Source organism: Salvia splendens, chromosome 6 (genome assembly GCF_004379255.2).
Source record: "Salvia splendens isolate huo1 chromosome 6, SspV2, whole genome shotgun sequence".
Lineage (NCBI taxonomy): Eukaryota > Viridiplantae > Streptophyta > Magnoliopsida > Lamiales > Lamiaceae > Salvia > Salvia splendens.
The window spans coordinates 13,969,925-13,990,172 of NC_056037.1; the positions used below are offsets into that span (position 1 = coordinate 13,969,925).

Sequence of the window (20,248 nt, forward strand, 5' to 3'; positions counted from 1 at the left end):
ATCGAATAAAGGTTAATTTGTTTCGAATTAAAATACTCAATGATTATAATTGTCGCATAAAATATAATTCTACCATTATTTCTCACAGGCAACTTCTGATTTTTCCAATACTTTTAGTATATCCAATGCTTTAAAATAACATATTGTTAAATTGTCACAAAAATCTAAAAGTATGGTTGATCAATATAAAATTAGTTAATTTTTACCATCATAACTTTGATATTTCTCATTTGTCCAATTGATTTAGATTTAGGAAAAAATTATGTATTATTTGGAAGTAAAATACTTTTAGCTTTATTTTTTATAATAAATTAATGGCTTTTGCAATCATGGAATTCAGATTCCACATCATACACGATTTTCTCCAAATACAAACAAACCAGACATACTCATCCAAGCACTTCTCTTCCTTCCGCAGTGAAGCGTGACAAAATTCGGGTATAAATGAGTAAAGGTACATGTTGAAGAATTTAGTGCTATGAGTATTTTCTTTCACAAGATCTTTAATTCTGAGCGCTATCTATATACAACTTGAACTGGTTTTATAGCCTATGACTAAACAGATAAAAAATAAATTGAAATATGAGCTTTTACTGCTGCCCAACATGTTAGAAATAACTTAGAGAATGGATTGAGAAGCATCTCTCCGCAGATACAAATTTGTGGTGGATTTTCAAAGATGCTATTTAGTCCAGGAGTATAGGAACATCAACTAAACGCTCCATCGTTTGAAGCTGATCGTATGGTGCAATCTGCAAGATAATGAACTAGTATCAAGCTTTGGCTCTGATGAATAGGATGTCTTGTATTGCATGTCACTTCAGTAAAGGTTGTTTATGATTGATTGAGGATATAAAAATGAAGCTCATTTCTGGTAGATTGGTTACCTGGTTAAATCCATCAGGCCATGTTATGGATACTGCATAGTTCCCCATTGGCCGGATTTCTTCAGGTTCGACATCCTCTGGTATGTCTCCATACTGCAGTTTCTGCTCACCGGTCCATTCATCCTGGTTGTACCATAATACGAACTTTCAAATGTTGCAAGTAAAATATTCCAGAGCTACTGGTTTTTATCTACTAAGATTATTTCTAAAAAGTGGGTTTCACTGGAGCATTATCATTTTACTTGAATGATCTAACTAGCACCTGCCAGATTTATGTTAACAAGCCCCAATCTTTCTGGTCAGTTACTTTGTTGCTAGTTCATTATTTGTTAATTGTCATCCAAAAGTTTCAGTATGAAGAACTTTTTCCATACCACACTTTCTGCAGATCGATCATTTCGCCTCACAGTTGCCGGGTGCAAATAGAATTCTTCATCTGATGTAGGTACTTTGACTCGGATTGCCTTCATAGATTTATCGTAAGTGACTGCTGTCGACACTGCATTGAAACAAGCATAAGAAGTTCCTTCAATCCCAGTATATTTAAGTAATTATTAGATATCTGTCATCCAACTCATGACCGGGCCTCAAGAGTCGAGAGTATCAACCAATCACGAATTGAACAGAATCTACCATCACATCATTGAAGAAGAATATCAAGATACCTTGTTGGCGGATTTTGGCACACTGTTGCACTACACAGACACCTAAATCCTGAAACGTTCCTGCTACTTCACCTTGGGGATCAGCCACGACTTCAGGTACTCCACTATCCCCATAAACAGATAGCTGTCAAGCAAGCACCTTATTTATATCACAAAATACACTTCCAATGATATGTGCTTGATATTGAAATATGAATTTGGTAAATTATGAGTTTATATTTTTCAGATAAGATGAAACAATAGTTCATTTTAGGAATAGAACTATCAATCCAGACGATTTTTGCAAGAAATCTACAATGATATCACATGAACAGCCCATCTGAATATATATAAGTATGTTGGCATCATATGCTGCACATCTATGTTTTCTTGGTATAGAATTTTATTTTTCTTCAGTTCAAATGTTTAATAAACATTGATCCTATCGTAATGTATATCAACATGCTAACATGGCCTAAAAGGAACTCACAGTTGGTCTTATAGGAAGCTCAAACAGATTAGGGATCCCAAACTCCTGAACCACCTGCAAATAAGCATATCTAGTTAGCAACTCTGGCCATCTGGATCAGCATAGCTGTTTGAAATATGGTGAAATAATTCCATGCATTTTACCCCACTTTAAAATGTATATGCATTTTACTACCACCCTTTCATGAGCTGTTTCAGTCTCCATAATATTTCAAGAAGAATAGGATTTAAAAAATAAGAACTTTTTAAGATATTAAAACATGGGGAAACCTGGGAACCTGAACCTCTGCCAAAAGGATAATATCGTTTTCCATCAGCATCAAAATGGCACATATTCTCAACCACTGCAACACATGGTACCTGAAGATATAAGTCACAGTTCTCAAAGAGCACCAAAGGGGTAAATCCCAGACTATGCAAGTTCTGGAAAAATAATCTATTTTATGATGTAATCTTCCATTGTTTAGATTACAAGAAAAAAGGCAGTCAATGGTTTTATGGGACTGAAAGTATGTGATAGTAGAGAAGGAACCAGCCTTTAGCTTAGAAAACATGCGGACTCCTTTTGCAACATCTATGAATGCTAGCTTCTGAGGTGTGGTAACAATAACGGCAGCAGTCAATGGGACAACCTAAAATTACAGTTTGACCAACCCCAGTTAGTTCACAAGGAAATTTTGCAGTCAGGCAAAGCATAACAGAAGAAGAATACTTCATATTCCAAATTATAATAGCACCTGGCATAATGTAAGTTGAATGTCACCTGTTCCAGGAGGCATGTCTATGACTAGGTAGTCAAGTTCACCCCTACACATTAGGAATGTGAAACTTAATCGAAATCTTGATAATGATGTCGATAAAATGATACATATACAAGTTACATGGATGAGGCTAATAGTATGTAGTATGTAGTATGTACTAGACAGGTTCTCTGTACAATTGCAACATGCATTGAAGACATGGGTGCTGTTTAATTCGAATCTAGAGTAGCAACACAGTGTGAAAATTTTCTGAGTAATCAAAATTACTTAGTATTTATTCAGCCAAAATGAAAAGGTGAACAAATGAGAAAGGGAACAAACAGAGAAATTTAATCATATGAACCAGAGAAAAATTATTTAGACAGAAATCTTGGCAAGGTAATACTGGCAGTGGCAGTACAATTAGTGAATATTGGAAACAACAGAGATAGAAAATTTGAAGAAAAAAGCAAGTTTATGCATCAAATGGTAATGGATATTATGGGCGAATACATTCTTATGAAATAAAAAGGCTTGGTCATCCTCAAGGAACCACAGCATACCATTCAGTAGTAGTCAGTAGTTGATCAATCACACCTGAAACCATTGGGCCACGCATAATAGCTCGACCTTGTCCAGTAAATCCAAAAGAAACGAGCTTGACTCCCATGTACTCAGTTGGAATTATAGTTCTCTTCTCTGGGTTCTAAAGAGCCATTCAGTTGTCATGCAGAAATGCAGGCAGGTAAGAGCAATTGCAATGCAAGAGTTTGATGACTTACCATTTCCAGCAACCGATTTTCTGGAGATACCATTGTAGGCAAACTAGGACCATATACATCAGCATCAAATATACCAACTCTTGCACCCATACCAGCCAAAGTATATGCAAGGTTTACTGCTACAGTTGATTTTCCCACACCTCCCTGGAGTTGTTGGAGTATTTATTTAGAAAATCAAACTGTTATGAAGTTCAAGGAGATAGCCGAGCATTGAATCTAACAATGCACAATATTGGGCAATTTGTATCTAAAGGATCCTATCCGGAGGAAGCTCTATACGGCTATTATATTTTCTTATACGTGAATAGCAGAATAATGATTTGCAGAATAAAAACAAATCCAAAGAATGTATGTACCCTCAAACCTTTTTGTACATCAGGTGGGAGAACATAATTTTTTAATTTGTAATGAATGTAAAATACAGAAGCAAGTATTAATAAAACAAAAACAACAAAAGAGCAGGACAATTACTTCAATGAAATACTGAGACATGTCACATGTTATCGAACACCTACCTTGCAACTTGAAACAGCCACTATATTTGATATCGTCTGTAGACCAGCTGGAAGTTGTGACCCAAAACGAGGTCTTGCTGGTTGAGCGGACATAGTCACCTCAACCTTTTCAACCCAGGGAAGAGCTGCAACCACCTCATTGGCCCTCTGCTCAAACTGCACGGTGAAATTTCCTTATATAGCAGATTTATTTATACATAACATTCACAAAAAAAAACAAAAAACTTCTACCTCTCTAGTTATAATGTGATTTAGGAGTTCTTATTAGTATAATTACCATGTCTTTCACTGGACACGCTGGCGTTGTGAGCTCTAACTGAAATGAAACCTGAGATTCAAAGTGTTAATATTAGATAAGGTGATGTAGTGTATTATGCAAATGAAGAGCTCATCAAATACAATTTCTTGAGAGACCTTTCCAGATTCTTTGTTGACATCAAGATCCTTCACAAACCCACATGAGACGATATCAGTACCAAAATCTGGATCGATGATCTGAGACAAAGCCTTTAGTACCTCCGCCTCGACTGTTTGACTTGATACTTCAGTAACAGGCGCTGCAATTGTAATTTGGTTATATTAGTTGAGATGGATCTGGCTAGAATTCCAACTTTACCAACATGTAAAACTCATGATATTCGATCAAGCACTTATTCATAACCAAATCAAGGATCAGGACACAAGCAATCTATAACTCATTCATCAACCCTGAGGCATATAAACACACATACATGTATCTTATAGGTAATGGTACACTGTAATTACATAGGCCGCTGCTCGTTATAGAGAAATTCGTCAAGTTATGGAGGAATGTTTTTCATAGTTAAAAGGCTTTCGGCGATTACAGCAGAAGAAACAACATGACAAAATTTTCAATTACCAATAAAGATAACAGAAGCAAACTATCAAAATTCATGCTTCGGTTATAGTATCTTCGATTGCGAGATAATTTATTTGATGAGCATAGATAAGTTAATTAATTTCCCCTGTGTTGTGAAAGCAAAAACATAAATGAAGGAAAGTAATGATGACCTTGGGATGAAGCAGCTTTAGGTGAAATTGAGGTAGATAGTGCATCGCCAGAAGAAATGAAGGCAGGCTTAAAATGCCTAGGAGGTAAGGCGGAAGCAGCAAAAATTGGTTCGGAAAATGACTTCGGGGCGACATGCGCCGCTCCTACACAAATTAAAGTTAGTTTTGAGAATGAAGAAGTATGAAGCTCAATCAAACTCACTGGCGTTTGATTGCGATATGGAGCATCGGAATGGCAGAGGAGCCTGAAGCAGCTGCATTTTGGCCTCCGCTGTGTGTGTGTGTGTGTGTGTGTGAAGAAGAGAAAAGAGGGGGAGAAGCAGAAGGTGAGTTTTTTGAGCAGAGAATTGGGGCCTCACGTTCCATCCATGCTGGGGTGTGGGGTCATGTAATCTCTTTTCTTAGAATTTTATGGAACGTCATCCACAACATAATCCTGCACTACTATTGCTAATGCTAAAACTTTAGCATAGAATCGGTTGTGCGTCGGCAAGAGCACATCCGTGCTCGCTACTGTGCTCTTGCCGACGGCACGGCCGAGCTCTTACCATCGAGCACCGTCGTACCGACTGCAAGAGCACGAGTGGCCGACGTGGCATGTTCTGGTTGGTCGTGGTTTATCATTTTTTTTGTTTGTTTTAAATTCGAAAAAATCTGAAAAATTCAGATTTAATAAAAAATATTTTCTCACCTCCCAATAAAATATATCCGTTTTCCACACTTTTAATTAACTTTTTTCATTATTTTTACCTCAAAATTCACACTTTCATCTATAAATATCCTCATTATCAACACTAAAAATCACTACACCAAACAACTATCTCAATCTCAATTTTTAGGATTTTAATTATGTAATTTTTTTTAGGATTCTAATTATGTAATTTTAAATTTTTTTAGTAACTTGTAATAATATTTCGGGTATTTTGAATGCATTTTAATATTGTGAAAATATTGTTAGTAATTGAAATATTTAAATTGAATAATAGAATGGTGAGACTCTTGAGCATGCTCTTGCTGAAGAGCATGAATGTGGGTGTTGTACTCTTGCGGAAGAACATAGAATTAAAAATGAATAAAGGTGAGTTTAGACCCACATCTATGCTCTTGGCAAAAGCACGGATGTGGATAAAAAATACGAGCCAAATTCAATATTATGAACAAGATATAGTACTCCCTCCGTTCCAAGTTACTTTTATGAAATTTGAGATAAGGGATTGAGATTTACTCCCTCCGTCTGCCATTAGGAGAGTCATTTTTTGGCGGCACGAATTTTAAAAAATGTTAACAAAAGTTGATGAAAAAAGTTAGTGAAATAGTGGTCTCACTTGTATATATTAATATTAAATGAAATGTGGGTGAAATGAGTTAGTAGAATGTGAGAATATTACCAATTATGGTAAAAATAAACCGGGCCTCCTATTCGCATACAGACTAAAATGAAAAAACGGACTCTTATAACTACTCACTTAAATTGGATGATCGAGATATGACACTTGGATCCACCAAAGCTATGGTGCAGCCTGCTCCGCCCCGAGAAGATCTTGGTCCTTGGAGGCCCAAACTTTTATGGGCCGCCCGCCCGCGTTGTTCAAATGCCTCCTGTTGGTCTGCTCATCATAGCAGGTGTTTGTGTGGACATTATAAATGTATTATTGTAATAACATTTGGTAAATCAACGGAGATTATTTATTTTGCGTAGTGTTATCTTTAGCCCTAGTTTTATTATTTGTTTTTGTATTTTTTCTATTATTCTTACAATTCTTTACTGCTATTCAAATTTTAATTCTCCTTAATTCAAATCCCAATTAATAAAACATGGATGATAACTAAGGAGAGGATGAAACATAAATCATGGATCAACTAAGCAATATACACTCCTCAATACGTGTGATTGCGACAAACTAAGGAGAGGATGAAGGCACCAGAATGAATCAAGAAATGGTGGTTCGATTTGGCGAGTTGTGTTTAAAGAATAAATATCGATTCCGGTAAATCTTATACTCCATATAAATATCAATCTTTTAATAATAAAAATAACATCAGCTTTCACTTTCAGAATTTTTAAAATCGTTACATTATCAAGTAATTTGGAATTCTTAAAATTTGAAAATAATTGGTAAATTCAAACGACACGTGGCGAGCACGTGACAAACTTGGGTATATTATCCTTTTAGTGGAATTATTTATTTTTTAGTAAAAGACGCTTTTTTTTAAAGGAGGATCGACGATGGTTCCCCATCTATCCCCGAAGTGACTCGGACCCCCGGCCTAACGGTCGGAGGTGAAGCGTTTTACCACCGAGCTGCGCTTCGTTGTCGGGATGGGAAGGAACGAGTCAGCCAACCTTTCCCCAAGCACGGGTCCAGACCAGTTAACTGTATCAACCCAATCAAGGGTACCAAGGTAACCTATCTCCCACAGGTACCCAAGTTAACCTATCTCCCCCAGTGCCTGGGATCCAGGCCAGGAATCAAGAACTCCCAGGGGAAATTAATCCCCAAGTTTGGTCTCCCAGAGGTCGAACTCGTGACCTCTAGGATGGCGCGGTATCCTTGCCTCCCTCCTCAACCACTTGAGCTAGGGGGCTTGAATTAGTAAAAGACGAATTTTGCCATTCAATATTTCACCAAATTAAAGTGAAGGTTGTTACCCCATGTAAGAAGCTTGACAAATGCCGTTGGTTACTGCCACCTGCAAATTTAACAACCTTTTAACTAGCGTCAAAGAAAACGCAAAAATAACCAGGTTTTAACTACTCTCTTCGTCCCAGAATAAGAATAGTACTTATCATTTTAATACATCTCACAATAAGAGTCACATTTCATTTTTATCATAAATGTTAAATAAGTCTCACATTCCACTAACTTACTTCACTCTCATTTTATTATAAAATTAATATAAGAAAGTAAGTCTCATATTCCACTAAATTTTCCAACCCACTATTTTTTATATTTTTTAAAAGAGTGAACTACATAAATGGTACATGATCTTTCACTTTCGCACGTAAATGGTACCTGATCTTTATTTTATATCGTTTTGGTATCATGTGACAAAAATAACCTTAGGTACCAAAAATGTAATTTTTTTGTTATGGATGATATTTTTGGAAATTTCAATTAAATAGTACCAAATATGTGATTTTTTTTCTTCATTTCTTATTTCTTTGTTTCTTCTTTAGTTTCTTCTTCTTCTTCTTTATTTTTTCTTCATTTTCTTCTTTCTTTTTAGTATTTTGTCTTCCTTTCTTCTTTCTTTTTTCTCATTGTTTATGTTTCCTCTTTTTTCTCTAATCTTTTTTTTCTTCTTTCTTTTTTGTGTTTTATACATACATCTAATGACATTCATAATATAAGATAAATCAAGAACAAAACACCTAACCAAATTAATTATTTAAAATAATTAAATCAATTGAATATCTTTTATTAAATTATTTTATACTCATTTTAGAGTTGAAACACCTAACTTAAAATATTCAACTCTTTATATCGTTATGAATAGAATTCTCTATTTTTAAATTTTCATTAAGACTATACTGATTAATTATTAATTTAATATAAAATAATTATTATTATTATTATTAATTATTATTATATAATATTATATGATTCATAATTTAAATAATTATACTATAATTTATTTATTAATTACTACTAATTTTTAGTATTAAATAAAATTATAACTATAATTATAATTAAGTATATTTGAATGATATTAAAAAATAAATTAATTATTAATTTATAACATCAAAATAATAATATTAATATTGATTAATAATAATAGTATAAAGAGTGAGGAGAATGAGAGAAGATATTATAATATCACTTTTGGTACTAGTTATATGCATGCCCAAAATATTCTTTATGACACAAATGGGATAATATATGTGTTTAGGGGGCATTTTGGGGTGAAAATTAAACCAACAACAAAAAATGTGATTTATAGGTACCAAAAATGATATAAAATAAAGATCAGGTTCCATTTATGTGCGAAAGTGAAAGATCAGATACCATTTATGTAGTTCACTCTAAAATTCGTGCCCAAAATAATAGTGATCCTATTGTGGAATGGAAGGAGTAATACACGGTAACAAGGTTCCAATTATGAAAACCATGTGATTCCTTGTCATTTTCTACCTATTTTTCACTAATAATATGAGTGAGAGAGACAATTTGTATAGTATTCAAGATCAGTTCATAGAAACAGAAAGAAGAGAAGAGAAGGGAGATTAGAGTGGAGCGTTTGATTTCACTAGTATTTACACCCGAGCTATGCACGGGACATAAGAGTTTCACGTAATGAATTCAAAATATAATAAATATATAGAAAATAAGAATTCAAAAAAGCAATGTAAAGATTTAAAAAAATAGAAATGTACTAATCTTGTCTCACTCTAAATGAAGAATTTACTATTCCCTAATGAATGAAACATTTATGCAATTTTAATTTATAATCTAAGTGGAGTAAAAACTATAAAATTAATGATAACAAGAAGTTGTGTGACTAATGATCAAAGAATGAGTTAATTAGAATAAGATATAAAATAAAAAAAATATGTGTGAGTAAAGATGATTATTGACAGTGCTATGCAAATCATTAATCCAAACAAAAGGTAAATTAATATATAAATTTAATAGCTTAATTTTGAAAAAAAATTGAAAAACATATATGGAATATTAAACATACCCACATTAAATATATGAATGATTTAAATCATAAAAATTGAAAACTTCTTTGAGAAGTCAAGTTAGAAAATTCGTATTATCCAATAATTACATTTTAGTTGACTATTTATTTCTTCTGTTTAATTTCAGAACATAGCATAACTTGATATACATGACCAAAGACTAATGAATATTTTTTATTGAAAAGAATAAATTTCTTACTTCAAGCCACATGTACATATAAAAAGTAAATTATCACTTAAAATAACGATAATATTTTATGCATCTTATTTGTTTTGAATAATCTGACAATTTACACTACTCTTTATGTTAAGAAGTACAAACTTTATAAGTTAGATTTAATTTTAAATATATATAATTTCATCTGATACCGTAGTTTAATCTATAAACTTAGTAGTATTTTTTAATTAATTAGAGGCAAATCAATATATAAGAATTAAAATTTTTAATTGAGTAAATATAGGATGAAAATTGCAAACATTGCATATGTGTTGCATTTAGCTCAGGAATTAATTCGGAGAAAAAATATTGCAATAAAGGATTAAATCTCAATTTTAACTTAAATAAATGGAAGGCAAACTAAACTCTCTAGCACAATTTCAATTTAAACCCAAATATAAGGCTAATTAGTATATAAATTTATTAACTTAATTATAAAAAAATTAATGGTAGTACACTATTTAATGTGTTTTAAAACTTCTTCAAGAAGCTAGCATTTTATTGGATTATTATTTGTCCAATTGTTTTTGCTTTGAAAAAATATTTTTGAATAGAAGTAACTTCATCTTTCGATTTTCCCTCCAAAAATGGTATTAAAGTCTTTTTACCCAACTTGCACTTTAGATTAGGATAGATTAGTCGTTGACTCACTTCTCATTTACCTAATAGATAAGAGTATATCCGTAAAAATTGAGAAGGTATAGTTCTTATTTACTTTTTTTTTAATAGAAAATGAGTTTTTATGAAAAGAACTAAATATGTAGTAGTAGTAGTTTTTATTTATTAATCTCCTTCCTTGAAAATGTCCTTTACCAAGGTGAATACTGCACATAGTAAATGGTAAGAGTAAATGTCAAGAGAAAATTAGATTAATTTTTTAATGTACTTAAGATCTAATACATAACAAATAAATAGATCAAAGTGAATCATTCCTATCGAACTATTTAGTTTGTAAGAGATACCATTGACATAAGTCATAAAAATAAAACATCAAATATTTTATTTTTGTAAGTTTTAATTTTTACGTACTTACTTATTACGAATGTGGGACTACAACAAGATAAATAATAATTACAAAGAAGAAAATAGGTGGTTTGACCGTAATGGTATGCAAGTATATTAATAGTATTTTTTTTATGAATAAACGAATTCAAATTTAATGGTCTCGCTCCGGAGAACTTTAATCTGAGATAAATTTTCTGTTGGACGGCCTTTAAATTCAAATTCATTTAGCCAGAAGAATTAAAGATACAACACCATATTTTATATATTATCACAAATACATACAACATAGTGCCATATAATATTATGGCTTATTATTATTGTCGCTATTATTTTATTACATAGTAATTTATTTGATCTTCCATCCAAACTATATTATATTATGAAGTGTAGCAATTTAGAATTATTATCAAATAACTAATGAATGATCTTATATTGAATATTTGGGAATTTAAATTGATTTTAGATTCAATTAATTTATGATTCACTTGAAGAATTCAAGATTTTTTGGAAAAAAAAACAATGATAATTTAATAATTAATAATTATAATAAGTCACTGGCCATAGTATAATTAGAACATTCATTAGAAATATGAATAATCGGTAGGAAAATCAGTTCAATATTCAGTACTATTGAATATTAAACACGATTAAATATTAAAATAATAATTTAAAATATTTAATACCCAAGATTTATATAAATCTAAGACCAATCAAAATTCTTCATTAAATTCAAGATCAATTCAAATCCCCTAATCGAATATAAGTTGATACAAAAGTGAATCTAAATTAATTTTAGTATTAAAATATATTAGTTTAAAATCAATCAAATTGAATATTACACCCTTTGTCCAACAAGGTTATGCAATTTTTTTTCCAAAGAATAAATTAGCGTCTTTATCTGGTTTTTTTATTGTAGTGGTGGTATTTTTGCATGAACTTTAATACTCCGTTTTTACTGCTCATTCGATTTGCATAGTGATAATATTGGTATATTAGCAAATATATATGTAGAAAATGAATGAATTAAAGTCATCTTTAAATATCAAGAATTGAACTTCAAATTCAAGTAATTAATCACATGTTTCAACCAATTACTATATTGTCAGAGTTTTTTTCAGTTTGAGACAGCCTTTTAGTTCATGATGCATGGTGTGTTTTATGTTGAAGTCGAAATGTCTTTTGAAAATACCTACAAGTTAAAATTTTGTATACTACTATTAAAAATACGATTATAACACAAAAGACAAAACTGTTAATTTTTATCAAGTGAATGATTGAATGAAACATGTCAGCGAGTCGTCGAGACGTGCATCTTCACTGTTCTGCTCCGATTTCGATCCGAACAGTTCTCATTCATTTCTTTACTTCATTATTCAACTATTTTGGACCTCTTTTTCTACACAACTCAAGCTTATCATGTACTTCCTCCATCTAATTATACTTGACACATTTCTTTTTCGCAGTTATTTTAGAAAAATAATATACTACCTCCGTCCAATATTAGGAGTCGCATTTGCTTTTTTGCATTCGTTTTATAAAAATGATACTCCCTCCGTCACTGAAAATTTGTCACATTTCATTTCCTGCACTTGTTTTGAATAAATGATACTCCCTCCATCCTACAAGAATATGCACTATTTCTTTTTTATCCGTCCCACAAGAATATGCACTTTCCAATTTTAAAAACTCTTTTATCTCTAAAGAGGCGGGACCCATTTCTCACAACCAATCCTTTAATTACTTTTTCTCTCTACATCTCTCTTACTTTACCAATTTTGCATTAAAACCCGTGTCGAACCCAAAGTTCATATTCTTTGGGGACGGGGGGAGTAATAAATAGTTAAAGTGTAAAGAAAGTAAAGTATGAGAGAGAATAATGTAGAGGAGAGTGAATAAAAAGTAAAGTGAGAAATTCGTCTCTACATTATTACAATATTCTCTCTCTTACTTTACTTTTTTTAACTAAATATTTATTACTCCTACTAGTATCATTTTTCTATAATGGCTGTAAAAAAGAAAGAGTGTACTACGCAAATAGTCCCTCAACTATGCGTTTTGCACGCAAATGGCACCTAAACTTTAAAAATATCGTGGTAGTCCCTAAACTAAGGTGTAATCACATTTTTTATACTTTTTTACTATTCATCATAATTTTGCACCTAAAATGCCTCCAAAGGCATGAAGGGCATATTTGGACTTTCATGTCTAGATATTGGATTTGATATTTTCTTTATCTTTCTCTGAGTACTAAATATGATATTTTCTTATAGTTTGAGTACCTAAAATGATATTATTTACTTCACTTTTTCAATCACTTTATTTCATATATTCTTTCTCTCTCTTTCTCTAAAAATTTTAGGAAGTAAAAATTAAAATAAAAAAATACACTATGAAGTTCTTAAATATGGAATAAAATTTAAAATTATAAATTGAATTATCAAAATAAATTTTAGCTAAATTTAATTTGATTTTGATTCAATAATTTTTAATATTAAATATTATGACTAATTAAAAATTAAGAATTTAGTTTTAATTAAAAAATTAACATTTAATATTAAAAAAATAATCAAATCACAATCAAAATTAAATTTTGCGACAAATTATTTTTATAATTAAATTTATAATTTTAATTTTTATAACTAATATATTTAAGAATTTCATACTATTTTTTATTTTAATTTTTTACTTCCTAAAATTTTTAAAGAAAGAGAGAGAAAGAAGATATGACATAAAGTGATTGAAAAAATGAAGGGTACTCAAACTATAAGAAAATATCATATTTAGTACTAGAGAGAAAGATAAAGAAAATATCAAATCCAATATCGTGATATGAAAGTTCAAAAATGTCCTTCATGTCTTGGGGGCATTTTTGATGTAAAATTGTGACGAATAGTGAAAAAGTATCAAAAATGTAATTACACCTTAGTTCAGAGACTATCCACGATATTTTTAAAGTTTAGGTATCATTTGCGTGCAAAACACATAGTTCAGGGATCATTTGCTTAGTTTAATAAAAAAGAAATGTTTCAAATAGAATGAGATACAGGAGTACAATCTAACCAATTTAACTCACCTGGTTAAAAATAATGTACATAAATTTAGATAATGACATGTCACCATCAGCTACTTCCATAAATAACTTTGGAATCCAAATTTTGGATTTATCATTATTAGTCAATTATTCATTTCACTTTTGGAGTATTTCTCAATCATCTGACATCTCTGTATTTGTCTTGCTCTACATTCTTTAATAATTATTATTGATAAAATGTTTGGATTACAAACAGAAGGCTTTTCTTAGTAATTTTTGCTTTAGTATTTTCGAATTAAAAATATTTTTTTTATAAGAGTTCAATTAGCTACTAATAAGATAAAAATATTCTACGGTTTGAATACAACCTATAGTAGAAATCACACTGAATTGCCCTTTTCTTGATTTGACACATGGTTCACTTTTATGAAATTTCCTTTAGAATAAAAATAACATAAATATACAAACATATATCAGGAATGATATGAAAATCATATAACAATGAAATGTTGAACTGATAACTTTTTTAAGTTACATGGTGCATACATCGTGACTCTAATTCCCATCATATTAGCTACTAGTTGAAGAGAAAATGTCTTACCAACTAATCAATCTACGATTCATCATCAATCAATAAAAAAATTAAACGTATATATGTTTAATCATGTGTGAAAATTTCGGGATCGGGTACCCAAAATTTTGGATCGAATATCCGCGGGTACCCGATTTGACAGGCCTATGTGAAATTGTAATAAATTGATATTCCCGGACATACAATTTACTTCACGAGGGGATGGATCGATTAGTGTTTTTTTACTCTTTCCTCTTGTAATTAGAGACACAAATGGTTATTGCAAGTGTCCTAAATGTAAGTACGGTTTTTTTTTGTGTCCTGAATAATTCGAAAATTGCTAACACAAGAAATTGCATCTTCAGTTTTGCAAATAGATTGTAGCGAAAATAGATATATAATGTGTTTAGAACATGATTTTGTCCCACTACCTTCTTCTAGGAATTCATTCTGTAGAATTCAAGCAAAAGAATATTGTTATTTTTCTATATAATTACAATGATTGAAACTGCAAGATGCAAATGAACGAAATAATACAAAATTTCATCAAAACATCATCAAAGCTTTAAAGCTTATCTACAAACTTATCAAACAAAAGGACATAGACATAAAGAACCATGTCCAAAGGGAATAATGGTGTTAATTATTAGTTAATAATGAGTACAGGTAAAACGGAAACCTAACATTTTATTGTTAAATGTATACGGGGATTCTATAGTTTGCTCAGACAATTTGTCTTTGACTATCCCTCCTATCATCCACATGGGCCATGCCCAATCTTCTTTAGAAAAATATACTTCCCAATCCTTTTCTTTAATTTTGAAGGTACGAGCTACACAGGGACGGAGATAGCACTGGCCAAGCCACCGCTCCAGCGGGGGCTTGGCTGGTGCCGGACCCAGTATCCCGCCCTGGCCGCCATCGTCGTTCTGCAACTGTGGGTGTGAGAAATTTGATTTAGGGAAGAAGATAGTCTTACTGGGCTATTAGTTATATTTTATGTTGGGCTTGGGTCATTAGAGATTAGTGATTGGAATGGAAGCCTAAATTTCTAAGTATCTAATTAATTAGTATATTAAATCTTATTTATACAACTTCACATTATTAAGAAGATGCGATAATAAATATTCTCTCACTTTCCAAGTTTCCACGCACCATTTTTAGTTTAATATTTTAGTGATCTTCTTCTTAATATTATAGTGTATACTTTATTTAGGATATTTCTTTACTCTCTTTTTTATATTCATCTATTTTTTCAATATTATGAATATTTATATACTACTACTTTTTATACATATTATAGTGTAAGTTTTGAGACAATTACTTCCTTTTTACTATAAAAATATTGATGGTAAAGTTAAAGACCTTTCTCTCTCATATACTATAGTAGAAGAGTATATAGAGTATTCAAGTGATCCAAATATCAGTGAAATATTTTTTTGAAAAACAATTGATAATAAGATTATTATTTATAGTTTAAAGTCATGTTGATCCGTCTAATACAATTACTACTCCTAAAAACTATAAAATATTACAAATAAAAATAAAATTAAATATTTTAATATTATTTTTAAATTCAGCACCTGCTTCCTTAAAATCCTCGTTCCGTCCCTGGAGCTACATAATTTAGAATACAGCATAATATTAGTTTATCATTATTCGCATCGTGTTATTTGATTAGACACACAAGAGTATTAATTAATAAATTATTAGGCATACATTTTCTTCGACTTTACAAAGAATTTTGGACGGAGCTATTAGTTTATAGTTTAATCATAAAAAATCATCAAGAATTTGTCGAGACAAATGATCGTAAGGTTCTTGCATTGATACAAACATGAAATAATAAGACCTCAATATATATAGTATGGTACTAATACTATATTATGGGGAACATAATCGGGCTGTTCGAACTTCTGATGGAAGGTCATGATTATTCTTATATTTTGTTCAAATAGTTTTTTTTAAAAAAAAAAATTGGCTGATGACAATGTATCTTATCTTCCTCCATGAGGTCAAAATTACATCGCATCTCGTGATTAACCATCTCTTCTTTATTCATATGATTAATTTATCTCAGATAAATCTTATTATAACTTATCTCATACTATATTCCATTATTATTTTATATATGGAATCAAAGTATAAGCACATGGAGTATACTATATATGTAGAGAGAGTAACATTTATTTCGTATAACCTAATTAAAATAATTTATTATTCAAAAAAAGGCATTACTATTTATTACTAGTATTTTTATATACTATAACATGTAGCCCCACTTTCTGAAAGTATTTCTTTGTCAAATGACCATTATTGAAAATTACTTTTTGTCACCTTTTGATTCTTGAATTATGGTGGCCCTATATTCTGGCTTGTTTGAGTCCACCACTCATTTTACCAGATTCCCAAATAAAGTTACTCTACCAATAAAAATTATTATTTCAAAGCTCGAAGAATAACTGTATTAAATAATTAAGTATCATTCAACATAAAAACATTTAGTTGATTTTACATTGTGTCACACAATCAATAAATCTAGTAATTAAAAATTGTCATCCAACCAAAAGCGACATTTCAGAATTTGGTACGATGAAGTTCAAATTAATACAAGATAAAAAAAAAGTGCAACATGAAAGATGTGCAAACACGTTTTTGTATTATAATTCCATGATTCAATTTCAAACTAATGGTGGAATAAAACATGATAATTGAATTATTGATGATTAGAGGAGAAGAAGGCTTCCCAAATCTCAGCAAAGACCTGAACAATAAGATTATAATGATGGTATGAATTTAGAGAGAGAAAGCAGCGCAGCAGATTCTCCAAATCCGTAGCAGCGAAGATATGCTTCTCTACAATCATCTCCACCATTGAATTCCTGAAATCAGTGTACGGATCGCTGGAGCGCTTCACCACCGCCAAACTGTCCTCCACCGAGGATGGCATTGACTGCCGCTGCCCCGTGTCGTCTTCGTACTCGCCGTCGCTGCTAAACAGCCCGTTGACATACTTGCAATCGGGAAATCGGTTCTCGAAAGCGCGCTTTTTGTAACGCGCTTTTCTCTTGCCTTGTTTGCCCCTCGGGAAATCGTAGAAGTTGATGATGGGGGAGGCCGGGGGGCATTTTCGACCTTTGACGACGTCGGGGGAGAGGAGTGCGTAGCTGAATCGTGGGGAGAAATGAGGCGGCGCAACCACGTCGGAGATTTGGTCTTTGGATTTGCATGATCGGAGCATGCGCCGGATGCGGATTTTCAGGCCGTTCTCCGCCATATTGGTGGTGGTGGGGGGAAATGGTGACTGATTAATGTACGTGCATATCTGTATATATAAAGAGAGTAATTCAAATAAAGACTGTTTTCAATAAATAATTCATTGTATCTTAATTTGAATTTTACTTGCTACTCTTGGAATGCTTATGTATATATTTAAGAAAAGTGACATACCTTCAATTGACAATTATCCCTATGATTTTACTTAAAATTAACTGAAATTGTAATAATTTCTACATTAATTAAAGCTTGAATTTAATTTAAAGGGTGGGTGTTTCAATAGATAATTTATTAAATTATTATGCCATTCTAGCTAGATTGATAATCCAACATATATACTTAATGATTGCAAATTTAACGTTTTCGATAGTTTTGTTTGGTACACAATGTGAAAGTGTGTCCATGCAAACTACTGATTTGATCGAGTGGTGGAGCCTCTGCAGCTCAAAGAAGAGATCAAGAAATGAAGCTCGGCTTTGAGCTAGCCGAGAAAGGGAGTTCGGTTTTTGAGCCGAGAAGGGAGTTCGGTTTTGAGCCGAGAAGGGAGTTCGGTTTTGAGCCGAGTAGCGGTTATAACTAACTTTGGGAAATAGAGTTAGTTGGATTTTATTTCTTGATTGCATCTTGTATAAGTAGCTCGATAGAGCTCAGTAGTGAAGTAGCAGAATTACACCATATACACACACACCCAGAGAGATTAATTCTCAAGATAGCGAGCGGTTGTGAGCGGTAGAGTGTGAGTGTGAGTTCATTGTAATTGTAAAGAGTTCATCAATAAGATTCCGGTCATCTTCTCCGTGGACGTAGGTGGTTTATCACCGAACCACGTTATATCGTTTGCGTGCTTTATTTTCTCGATTACGTGTGTGAGATCAGCGGCATCGCAACCCAACAGGTGGCGCCGTCTGTGGGAATTTCCCAAAGGAGTTCTTGATTGCTTTCTGGGATAGTTAGGGTCCAAGAATTCCGGTACTTGAGCTGATCTTGGCGATTGCCCACCGTCTGTTTGAGAAATGTCTACAGCTAAGTTTGAGGTGGAGAAGTTCACCGGGAAAAATGACTTTGGGCTGTGGAGGTTGAAGATAAAGGCCATCTTGATGCAGCAGGGCCTATGGAATATCTTGAAGAATGAAGTCGATGCCGAGAAAGAAGCGGAGGTCGATGAAAAAGAGAAAGGAAAGCTTCAGGATATGCAGTATAGAGCCTACAGCACCCTAATCTTGAATTTGTCAGATAGGGTTCTGAGGGAAGTCTCCAAAGAGGAGACAGCTGCGGGAGTATGGACAAAACTTGAGTCATTGTACATGACCAAGTCCATTACAAATCGTTTACACCTGAAGCAGAAGCTCCTTGCATTCAGATTCTCAGATGCGAGAGGAATTACAGAGCAACTTGAAGAATTTGGTAAGTGTGTAGATGATTTGGAAAATATCGATGAAATGATCAAGGATGAAGATAAAGCCTTGATGCTGCTGAATTCGCTTCCTAAGAGTTTTGAACACTTCAAGGATGCGGTGTTACTTGGAAGAGAGTCCAAGGTTACATATGAAGAAATTCATTCTGCTCTGAAAATGAAGGAATCGCAGAAGAATGATTATTCCACTTCTACTAGACAAAATGATCCAGTGGCTGAGAGTCTTTTCTTGAAGAAGGGTCAGAACAAGAAAGTTTTCAACAAAAAGAAACAAAACAAAGATAAGGCTGAGGGAGAGAGGGAGACTAGAAGCTGCTACTATTGCAGAAAGCCGGGTCACTTGAAGAAGGCATGTTTTGCTTGGAAAAGGAAGCAAGAACAAGCGATCAATGCAGGTTCAAATACTGCAGATCTTGCTCAGGAAGTGGAGGCCAATGAGGCCTTGAATATACTCTCAGGAGCAAGAATTGAAGAATGTTGGATCATGGACTCGGGTTGCTCCTTTCATATATGCTCCCACAGATCCTGGTTTCAAAAGTTGACAGCACACACAGGATCAGTAATGTTGGGGAATGATCAGACATGTGATGTTAGAGGGATTGGAGAAATCAAGCTGAAGGTGAGTGATGGTAGTGTAAAAACTCTCACAGAAGTGAGGTTCATACCTCAGATCAAGAGAAACTTGATTTCTTTAGGGCTGCTGGAGTCCAAGGGCTACAGGTTTGAGTCCAGTAACGGAGTGCTCAGGGTGACAAAGGGTCCCAGAATAGTCATGGAGGCCAAAAGAAAGAATAGCATGTATTACTTGGTGGGTGAAACCGTGATCAATGCAGTAAATGTTACTCAGTCAGAGAGCCTGGATCTGTGGCATGCTAGACTTGGGCATGTGGGGGAAAAAGGCATCAAGGAACTTGCTAAGCTGGGTGTAATGAGGCTGGGGACATCAGAGAGGCTCAACAAA

At 32.7% G+C, this 20,248-nt stretch overlaps 2 protein-coding genes across 2 annotated transcripts; both read right to left on the reverse strand.

Moving 5' to 3' along the window:
• Nucleotides 1–386: 386 nt before the first annotated feature.
• LOC121809755 (fe-S cluster assembly factor HCF101, chloroplastic-like) lies at nucleotides 387–5,463 on the reverse strand. The gene is made up of 15 exons (XM_042210540.1): nucleotides 5,292–5,463; nucleotides 5,090–5,233; nucleotides 4,472–4,614; nucleotides 4,335–4,385; nucleotides 4,058–4,213; nucleotides 3,543–3,686; nucleotides 3,324–3,466; nucleotides 2,758–2,827; nucleotides 2,557–2,652; nucleotides 2,291–2,380; nucleotides 2,022–2,075; nucleotides 1,553–1,676; nucleotides 1,262–1,386; nucleotides 888–1,010; nucleotides 387–752 (listed from the first exon to the last, which is right to left on the reverse strand). The coding sequence occupies exons 1-15, from the start codon at nucleotides 5,347–5,349 to the stop codon at nucleotides 687–689; spliced, it is 1,587 nt and encodes a 528-aa protein (XP_042066474.1). The 5' UTR covers nucleotides 5,350–5,463; the 3' UTR covers nucleotides 387–686.
• An 11,850-nt stretch (nucleotides 5,464–17,313) lies between these two features.
• Nucleotides 17,314–17,874, reverse strand: LOC121808836 (transcription repressor OFP8-like). Its single transcript, XM_042209410.1, has one exon. The coding sequence runs from the start codon at nucleotides 17,872–17,874 to the stop codon at nucleotides 17,314–17,316; it is 561 nt and encodes a 186-aa protein (XP_042065344.1).
• Between the last annotated feature and the right edge of the window lie 2,374 nt (nucleotides 17,875–20,248).